General features: G+C 38.3%; 1 protein-coding gene across 2 annotated transcripts in view; it reads right to left on the bottom strand.

Moving 5' to 3' along the window:
- Positions 1 to 10,651, bottom strand: part of DSCC1 (DNA replication and sister chromatid cohesion 1) — a 34,835-nt gene that overhangs the window by 2,251 nt on the left and 21,933 nt on the right. For both annotated transcript variants that reach the window (XM_025993391.2, XM_025993390.2), the window contains 6 exons: positions 8,679 to 8,813; positions 6,032 to 6,122; positions 4,791 to 4,929; positions 4,062 to 4,114; positions 3,699 to 3,853; positions 798 to 946 (listed from right to left, as the gene is read on the bottom strand). In XM_025993391.2, the coding sequence (XP_025849176.1) occupies positions 798 to 946; positions 3,699 to 3,853; positions 4,062 to 4,114; positions 4,791 to 4,929; positions 6,032 to 6,122; positions 8,679 to 8,813 (722 nt within the window). The remainder of the gene's footprint in view (positions 1 to 797; positions 947 to 3,698; positions 3,854 to 4,061; positions 4,115 to 4,790; positions 4,930 to 6,031; positions 6,123 to 8,678; positions 8,814 to 10,651) is intronic.

Here is a 10,651-nt window from a genome sequence, read left to right as displayed (position 1 = left end):
TGTCTTTTCTCATCTGTTTGCATTTTCTCAAGAAACAAGGCCACAAGCTGAGGGTGAAGAAGAAGATGGAAATTGTGATGATATGAAAAGCAGAAATATGAAAGCCGAGCTCCAAGGGCAGAAAATTTTCATACAGAAATGGGGCTTTGCCACGGACACTGCTAAGTACCACTTAATCTCTTAAGACTGGCAAGTGCATTATGTCTTTTTCTCCAGGAAATTTCACTTGCCCGCATGTAGGCATAGAGTAAGCAGAAAACTTGAGTTTAATCTTTGTAGATTTTTGCCAGAGAGGTCTAACAAGAGGGAGAAAGTGTTGTGGGAGCAAACCATGCACAGTAGATGCTAGAGACCCCAACCAGGAAATCCAAACTGGGTAGAAAGAAGACATGAAAGGTGAGACACAGTGAAGAGATGGGAGCATTAGTGCAGCTGAGGTCCTATAAAGAGTGACTAAAGAACTAATTTGTTCTTCTGCAATCTGGCATCTATCAAAATGTTAAAGTAATGTGGCAGGAAAGATAGGAAGTACCGATTAGAGAGAGTGCTTGCTTGCTTTGGAGTCAAAGTGGGGTATGTAGTCTGTCCCTCTAAGAGCTATCTGTTGTAGGAAGGAGGGCAGAAAAGTGGTTTTAGATGCAGGATGAGGAAGAAACACAACACATTCCCCACCTCCAGAAGCAGAACTTGTGAAGGATGAGAGAAGACAGCCACCACTTGAAAAAGTTTCAAAGGAAGCCATGTCCTCAGAGAATACTCAAAAGAACCCTCAAAGCCCATTTTAGTACATTACTTACTGAATATATGGAGCTATGTCTTCTTCTGTCCACTTTTCCCTTAGAGAGAATAGACTGTTAAAACGTTCTTGATTATCCTCAGGTAAATCATCTACTTTTAGCAAAAATATGATTTCCGGTCTCGAGTGTCTATCCACCAAGGCTAAACCCTATTTTAAAAACGAAATGAGAAAGGTCAGTTAAAATAACGGTCTAGTGTTTAAATAGGACTCATTCTTTTACCTTTAGGTTTAGCGGGGCCTAAGCCGTTTAAAATGTCAGCTACGTGTAACTTGACACAAACTACCCACAGACCCTCAATGGCCTTTTTCATAAAAAGAATTCCATTAAACAGTGAATTCTCCTCTTCCCTTCTACAATTTGCCTTCCACTGCTCTATTTATCAGGATAGCTTGGGTTCAAGGTCACCCATGACCTGTCATTGCCAAATCCAGTGGGCCCTTTCCTTGGATCTGCTGCCCTGTTTTCTTTGTCAACGTTGCTTCATCTCTCTTTGAACCTCCATCTCTGACCATCACTGTCTCATTGTTTTCCTAATGCAACATTACAGTTTCCTGGGTTTCTACCCTGATCCCTCAACTTGTCTGTCACTGTCCTTTGTGGTTCAACTCGCCTCAACTGAACCTGTGACTGCAAACACCACTTACTTGTTAATGACAGTAACATATGCATCTTCAACTCAAATCACTCTTCCGAGGAGCACACAAACTCTAGATCCAAACCTACCAATGAGTTCCTTGTGTTTGTTACCCAAAACTGCTCTAGTCCCATGATCCTATGAAACCATGAGACCTGGGCATTATCTTAGGTTCCATTATTCAAACCCCATACCTATGAGATCAGTCAATCCTACAGATCTTAAGGCCTCAACATTTTCCCATCCATTCTCTATCAGCTATTTCTTGGCCAGTACTTTATAGTTAGGAGTACTGTAAGTGTAGAGAGTCTGGAGATTTCTCCTTTTTCATAATCTAACCAACCTTCCATCCAACCATCCTCAACGTCAGTGTTCTTTCCAAAGGCAAAGTTCATCAAGTAGCTCTTCTGATGTCACTAAAAGGCCCAAAGAGCTTTCTAAATAAGAGTGAAATTCCTTAGCACAGACCATAGTGTCCCTCACTGATTCACCAGCATCTTATCTTTTTTTTTTTTTTTTAATTTTTTTATTTATTTATGATAGTCACACAGAGAGAGAGAGAGAGAGAGAGAGAGAGAGAGAGAGAGGCAGAGACACAGGCAGAGGGAGAAGCAGGCTCCATGCACCGGGAGCCTGACGTGGGATTCGATCCCGGGTCTCCAGGATCACGCCCTGGGCCAAAGGCAGGCGCCAAACCGCTGCGCCACCCAGGGATCCCAGCATCTTATATTCTAGTCATGGATCCCTACCAAAAATGCCCCATTTGTATCCCTCCATGCCCTGGAACATGCTCTCCTGGATCTCCATCTCTGCCCTTCCATCTAGAGAATTAATAGTTCATCCTTTCAAACCTGGCAGCTAAAACAGCTATTCCTTCAGAAAATCATCCCCAATAGACTAGTCACATGGTTAAGTCCCCTTTCTTTGCTCCCATAACAACCTATATATGCCCTTTCCATGACACATCACCCTACGTTATAAAAAGAGATTTATACACATAATGTGCACCGCCCCCCCTTGCCAGAGCCCAGGCTGAGGACGCTGATGGCACGTTGTGTGATGTTTTCTCCTCAGCATCTAGGATGGCGCCTAGACATAAAAGGAACTCTGTAAATATTGAGCAAATCCTTTCACAATTTAACAAATACTTACTGAGCATACACTATACGACAGGCATATGGCATATGTATTGGCAAGCAACAGTGAACAAAATTCTATCAAAATGGAGACTGGGGAACACACATATTAAACATTTTCCCAGAGCTAAGCGATAAATGCCATGAAGGAAAAATACAGGGTGCTATGCCAAAATAAAACAGGAGGCATTTTTTGAGAGTAAGGGAAAGCCTCCTTGAGGAAGTGACTGAAGGATGAATAGAAGGCAGCAAAGTGAATTTACTAAGAAGGTCATTCTAGAAGAAAAAGCCTTGTGTGAATGTCCTAAGGTAGGAGAGAGCTTGATCTTGAAAATCTGAAAGCAAGCTGGTATGCAGTGAGGAGAGAAGGAGGAAGAGATGGAGCTACGGGGGAGATGATGAAGCGTTTTAAGGCCAAGATATGAATTCTGGATTTTTTATCTTATATACTATGGGTAACCATTAAATAATTAAGCATGACATTCATCTAATCTGACTGGCATTTATTTTTAAGCTTTATTTGAGAGTGAGAGCATAGGAGGGGGGGGGGGAGAGAGAGAGAGAGAGAGAGAGAGAGAGAGAGAGAGAGAGAGAGAGAGATCGAGATCACAAGCGGGGGAGGGGCAGAGGGAGAAGCAGACTCCATGCTAAGCAGGGAGCCAGACATGGGACTCGATCCCAGGACCCTGGGATCATGACCTGAGCCAAAGGCAGATGCTTAATCAACCAAGCCACCCTGGCCCCCCGACTAGCACTTTTAAAAGGTCACTATCTTTGGCAGCACTGCACAGAATGGATTAGAGATGGGCAAAACTAAAAATATAGAGGGCTTGCTCTTTACAGCCAGACGAACACGGACAGTTTGGGCTACAACAGTGCTGGTGGGAACAGAGAAGATGAAATACACCAGGCAAGAAGCAAGGATTAACTGTACATGTGCCTGAGAGATCTGAGGTGACAGAAATGTTCTAAAATTAGTGATAGACTGAATGTATAGTATACTCCTGATGGAAATGATGGCTAGGAAAATAAAAGTGGCTCCAAACTCAGTTGCAATAGATTGCATGTCACCCGGTAACTAACAAGACTTCTTTGAGTTATGGTATCATGTGTCATTGCTAACCTTACCTTAAGCTGATCAAGACTAGTTATCATTCCTTCAGGCACACTCTGTTGCCACACTTCTTGAAACTCAGCAAGATTAAATTTCACTGCATTCTGAAGTAGCATCTGTGCTGTTGCTCTGCATATTTTATCAGCACTCAATTCAAAATAAACTTCACCTAAGGAGAAGGTAGCCGACAATTTCACATTTTCTTCTGATAATTCAATATACTACTACTGTTCCCTTTTCCCCAGTGTAATTTCTCAAAAAATTACACACAACTCACCTCCCACAAATACATGTAGTTCTTGTTTTTAACAGGCACACAGTTCAGAAAGGCATACCAATTCTAACACACACAAGTTAAAATACTTTCCAAATCTTACCTTCCTCTATATATTTCTTTCCATAACATTTAAGACAGTGTTCAATCATTTCCCTGAAAATTTTAAAACACTCATTTGAAAAGTTATCACATTTTTTATGCATTATATCTATAAAAACTTAAGATATAAGTTTGGGATTTGAAATACTAAGTGACTTTGGTTGCTAAGTAAAATTTTACATAGGAACTAACAAAAACATACTGGAAGCTACTACATGCTAGGCCCATGCTAAACATTTTTTCATGAATTATGTGAGCATACATTTATTATAAGTTAGCTTAAGCATAATTCTTTATATTTTTTATGGTTGGAAAAAACAGAGATGATGTACATTTATTAGCCTAGTGACCAAAACTCCTAAGTCCTTCCTGGTCATATATTTTTAAAATTTTCATAAGATATCAAAATTACAAATGGTCTATGCCCTAGGTTTAGCTCCACCCTAGGATATATTTTTTCCTTTTTTTTTTTTTTTTTTTTAAAGATTTTAAAGATTGAGAGAAACAGAGAGAGAGTGCATGTGCACATGTCAGCATAAGCAGGAGGGGTAGAGAAAGAAGCAGGTTCCTTGCTGAGCAGGGAGCCTGATAGGGGCTCAATCCCAATCCCAGGACACTGGAATCATGATCTGAGCCGAAGGCAGACACTTAACCAACTGAGCCACCGAAGTACCCCAATAACTTTCTTTCCTTTAAGGAAATTTGGAGGGACAGTGATTAAAATACTTACTCTGGCTCCAATGGTCCAAGTTCCTGAAGGCATGGATTCAAAGGAACTTTATCAAAGGACCAAGATTCAGAATCCACAAGCTGAGTTACATGATTCAGAAGTTTCATCTCATAATCAAAATCAAGAATCCTCCAGTAACCTACAAATTCCAAAAGTAATAGTTACAAAGGACATTTTAAGCAAGTTAGTGTGCTTTTGCCCAGGACAAAAAATTGATACTCAAAATCTTAGCTTTCTTTATAAGCAATGCTCCTTTTTATGCTTTCCTCCTAATCATTATAAATTTTGTCTTTAGAGAAACTAAGTGGTTTTTAAAAAGTGCTTTACATATGATTTGCACTGATCTTTTTTTTTTTTTTAAGTGCTTTAATAATTATCTCAGAATAATCTTGGCAATCCAACTAGAAATGTGGAAACCTGTAGCTGGTACAGTGATTTCATTAGAACACTGTACCAATAAGATAAAGACTGTAGGTTTGATATCCTACATGGTGATCTCCACCCTGGGGCATTGCCATGGTTCTAACTCTCATCTCAGTTGTCTTTTAGGGGTGTTCTCATGCTCATAAGGAAACCTAGATCACTGAAGAATCAACAGATGCACAACATGAACCAATGGCAAGATAAAGGCTGGGTATCAAGATACCTTTCCTATTCTGGTGAAAGATCGCAGAAATGCCATCTTATCATTGAAGGCCCTACCACCAGCCCTGGAGAAACAAATCAAGTACAAATCCACCATTTTCAAGGGAGAATGTTACTATTGCTATTCTGAAAAAGTAAAAGCAACATTAGAAAAGGAAATGTATGATGTGCATCTGAGAAAGAACACTAGAAATAATCTATGTACCCCTTGACACATACCAAAATTTTATCCATGTCCATGCAAAAAGTGAAAAATGTAAAGGTTGCATTAAAATCCATTGGTTTCTAACCTCAACATTCATGGTATCCATATACCATAGCAATTAACAAACAGCAGGCATCCATAATTAAAAACTATTTCTTATGCTTAGGATCAAATGTGCCTCAAGAAAAAGCCATGTTAAGTAGTGGTTGGAGTCACTGGTCACACTTCTTCATGTAAAGATCACATGTAGTCTTTAAATACAATACAAATATTATCATCTTTAAGCCCAAAAGAGATTAAATAAATAGTATGCAATGGATGGAGATGTCCATAAATTTCTCTCACGATGCTCAATTCCATCTTTATTAATAATTATAGTACATAATGCTACCTTCAATCTCACAGGCATTTAGAACTTGTAATTGGGTCATTATTTCTTCCTCGCTTGCCTGAATTTGATCCAGCAAATCTTTGGTTGTATACTGAAACAAGAAAAAAACCACAAAAAACATTTTAAGACCTTTGAAGATTTTGTTTTAAATAGACTTAATTTTTTAATTTTAATTTTTTTAAGATTTAAAAAATGTTTTTACTTATTCATTTGAGAGAGAGTGAGAGCACAAGCAGGGGAAACAGTCAGAGAGAGGAGAAGCAGACTCCCTGCTGAGCAGGGAGCCTGATACAAGGGCTCAATCACAGGACTCTGGGATCATGACCCGAGTTGAAAGCAGACGCTTATTGATCGAGCCACCTGGGTGCCACTGAAGAACATTTTTTTTAGACTTGTTGAATTTCGGGGAATAAATACATAGAACAAACTGAGGCAATATTTATACTATAGCTCAATTTCTCTATTTCTTTATTTAATCTTAAAAATCTTAATCACAGAGAGAGGGGCAAAGACACAGGCAGAGGGAGAAGCAGGCTCCCTGTGGGGAGCCTGATGTGGGACTTGATCCCAGGACCCTGGGATCATGCCCTGAGCTGAAAGCAGATGCTCAACCACTGAGCCACCCAAGCGTCCCTATAGCTCAATTTCTTCTGAAAATATATAATGATTATTATACGAAATCTTAGAAGAAAATAACGGGTAAATTTTTGTGATGTAGAATTTAGCAATAGTTTCACAGATAGGACACCAAAAACACAAGAAACAAAAGAAAACAGATAAATTGGACTTTATCAAAATGAAAAACTTCTGTACTTCATCAAAATATTATCACACAAAAGGAAAAATATTGTATGATTCCACTTGTATGGGATATTTAGAATAGTCAAATTTACAGAGATGAAAAGTAGAATAGTGATTGCCAGTGGAGGTGAGGCAGGGGAGACTGGGGGGTTGGTGTTTAATGGGTATCTAGTTTCGACTTGGTAAGATGAATGGTTTCTATGGATGCATGGTAGTCATGGTTGCAGAACAATGTAAATATACTTAATGCCACAGAACTATTCAAATAAAAATGGTTAAGATGGTAAACTTTATAGGATGTACAATTATCATAATTTAAAAAATCAAGAGTGAAAACACAACCCACAAAATGAAAGAAAATTGAAGCACATTACATATCTGATAAGGAACTTGTATTTAGACTATATCAAGAATGTTTCTACAACTCAGTAATAAAGAGCCAAATAACCAAATTAAAAATTGGGCATAGGAATTCCCGAATCAACATTTTTAATGAAATCTAGTCAGAGAAGCACATAAAAAGATGCTTTAACATTATCAGTCATTAGGGAAATGCACATCGAAACCACAATGATACCACTTCAAATCCACTGATATTGATACAAAAAAGACAGATAATAACATGTGCTATCAGAGATGGGGAGAAACTGGAGCCCACATATAATAGGAATGTGAAATGGTACAGCTACTTTGGAAAACAGTTCCTCAAAAAGTTATAAAGATGCCCATCAATTCCATACTTATTATGTGCATACCCAAGAGAAATAAAACCATAGGTCCACTAGAAACCTGTACATGAAAGTTCACAAGCTTATTCTTCATCATAATCAAAACAGGAAACTACCCAAATTTCTATCAACTAACGAATGAATAAATATGATATATCCATAAGATGGAGTATTTTTAGCAATAAAGAGAAATAAACTACTGATATATGCTACTACATGAATGAACCTTGAAATCATCATGTCAAGTCAAAAAAGCCAGTCAGAAAAGGTCACATATTATATGACTCTATCCATATAAAATGCCCAGAAGAGGCAAATCAGGAGACTGAAGGTAGATTAGTGGTTGCCTGGGGCTGGTGAGAGAAGGAACCACGGAAAGGTAAGATCAGAAGGTTAACAGTTAAGATTAGAAGGTATAGGGTTTCCTCGGGGTGATGAAAACGTTCTAAATGTCACTGTGGTGACTGACCACACAGCTCTGTGAATATACTAAAACCAGTGAATTAAAGCTGCTTTAAAATGAGTGAACTGACTGGTATATAAAATTGTATCTCAATAAAGTGGTTACCAAAAAAAGAAAAAAAAATCAATCAGTGGGAAAAAAAGAGAACATAAGTAGAGCCTTTAGAACACCCGTTCTATAATTTTGAATTACATTAAAAACCTTAGAATCTTTTTTATTTGACTTGTTAATATTTTTCCGTATTCCCAGGAATCAGTTAATTCTCACAGAGAATAAGAATATTTTCCATTTCCATAATGTCTTTTCTTAAGAGCCATAAATTTTTAATTAAATAAAATTAATTTAACTTCTAAAAATCGTATTAAATAATTAGGAACATGTGAAGCTTTCAGCTCCATAAATGACATGATATCTAGGATTTGCTTCAAAGTACTACAGAAAAAGAAAAAAGAAGCAGGGGGACAGAAGCAACAAGATTGACAAAATACTGATAAAAGTTCAACTGAGTGGTAAATATATGGGGGTCTCTCTGCTTTGGGGTATGTTTGAAATTTTCATAATATAAACACTCAAAGTAAAAATGTCACTATTAAGTGCCTCTAATTATAGTTCTGTTTTTCAGATTTCAAACAAAATAAATGAAAATAAGTCTTACTTTTGAATGATTTGAATCCTTTTCTTTTTGACTGTCAGGTCCTTCATAGATGTTTTCCATCAAAAGTTTCTTTAGCTTCTTTAATTTGGGTCGGCATCTTCTTAATTCCCAATAATTATTAGAAAAACCAAAGATCTGGAAAATATAAATATACAACCTTTTAGGGGCCATTCTAAAAGAAAATGTCATACAAAATTTCAACCAACTCATCTGCTCTCAATAAGAAGAGAGAGCCAAGTATTCTGCTTTCCATTGAGAAGGCATCCTCCAGCATCTCAAGTAAATGGATGGGTATTTTCAGGAAACATCTTTTCAAACCCCAATAAGACGACACTGACAACACAGTAAGGAATCAGTCATCGAGCTCAATATCTCAAGTGTACTCTGGAAACTAAGGTATGACCAGAAAAAGAATGATCAAGATGGTGTCAGTTCTGCAAACCTGATGGAAACAATAGGAAATGAATATTTCTAGGCTGAAAACAGAAAATAGAGACATGATTACAGTCTTCCAAGTAATGAAGGGATATTAAGGGAAAGAGGAAGTATCCTCGTTCTTTGTTGCTTATTGTATCAAAATCTAACAAAGTTAAGGAAGAAAGACATCTTTTCAATGCAAGAACTTCCTAGAGTTGCAGCTAATTCTTTATTGGACTTGTGAAATAGTGAGGCTCATCACTCAGAGCAATCCAGTTGACAGTGGCTACTTAATGGGTGAATAAGATATTCCTCTCTACTTCTGGGACTTGCCAGTGTCTAGCATTTGGTAGGAAGGGGCTCAATAAGTGGTTTACATAAATAAAGGTGGTGGGGAGCTGAACTGGATTATACGTGGAGTACCCTCCAACTCTAAAATGCAAGGTCATGGGATGCTTCCACTTTTGAGCTAGGACAAGGCTTGATTTACAAGACGAGGCCCAGACCTGATGGTGAAGCTGCTGAATTTGAGGATTCCAAAAGAGGAACTTAAGGACCAAACCAAAAAGCCTGAGTTCATCCACAGTCATGAACTTGACAGCCTGTAGGCTTCATCCAAAGCACAGATGTTGGTGCGTGCTTTGTATGGTGTGGAAGGGATAATACAGAGTTGAAATTAGTTGCCAATGTGGAAATATTAGATTTTGTCCCAAGATCTAAATGTCAAGGCTTTCTTGAAAACAAGATTTCAGAAGATTTGGCAGCTCTGGGCCTGCTTTCCCACAAGGCCAAGCTGTGGCTGCCCACCTACATGGGGCTTGTGCTCTTCATTTTGCGATGGACTCCACCATTCTCTATTACTGCTGAGACTGGTATCCACTACCAATTTATCAAAAATAGCCTGTTCTGCCCATGTGCATTGCTTACCTAGACCTTCCAGGCACCTGAAGTGCAACCACAGATTAAAACTTTAGTTGGTAGATCTTTGAGGTGTCTGGGTGGTTCAGTTCGGTTAAGCATCTCCTGTTGACTTAGGTCATGATCCCAGGGTCCGGGTATCAAGCCTCACATCAGGCTCCCTGCTCAGCAGGCATTCTGCTTCTCCCTCTCCCTCTGCCCCTCTCCCTGCTTATGCTTTTTCTCTAATAAATAAAATCTTAAAAAACAAACAAACTTTAGGTGTTAGATCTTCATTGCACTCTACCCAGTCTCAGTGCACAGAATTCCCACAATGAGAGTTCAGAGGCACTCCCATATGGTTATATTCCTGCAGAACACCTACAAAACAGGTGTTGGATGTGAAAATAACATTTTACAAAAGAAAACTGCCCATGTTTCTAGTTAATTACAATTGAAACATAGCACCCTAAAAAACCAAAATAGAAAATTTACTGAAGTTCTTCTAGCAACATCATAGATCACTGAAATTTCTCAGTATTTTCCCTTGTTTGTATCCCAATTCTAAGGCAATAGTTAGCCTAAAGTCACTCTGAAGAGAATTAAGGGCTGTGTTTTGATCATGATGTGTGTAATAATCTAGCCAGGATGGAAACTCC

Source organism: Vulpes vulpes, chromosome 13 (assembly GCF_048418805.1).
Source record: "Vulpes vulpes isolate BD-2025 chromosome 13, VulVul3, whole genome shotgun sequence".
NCBI lineage: Eukaryota > Metazoa > Chordata > Mammalia > Carnivora > Canidae > Vulpes > Vulpes vulpes.
Note: the sequence above shows the minus strand (reverse complement) of the source record. Positions and strands in the feature narration are given on the sequence as shown.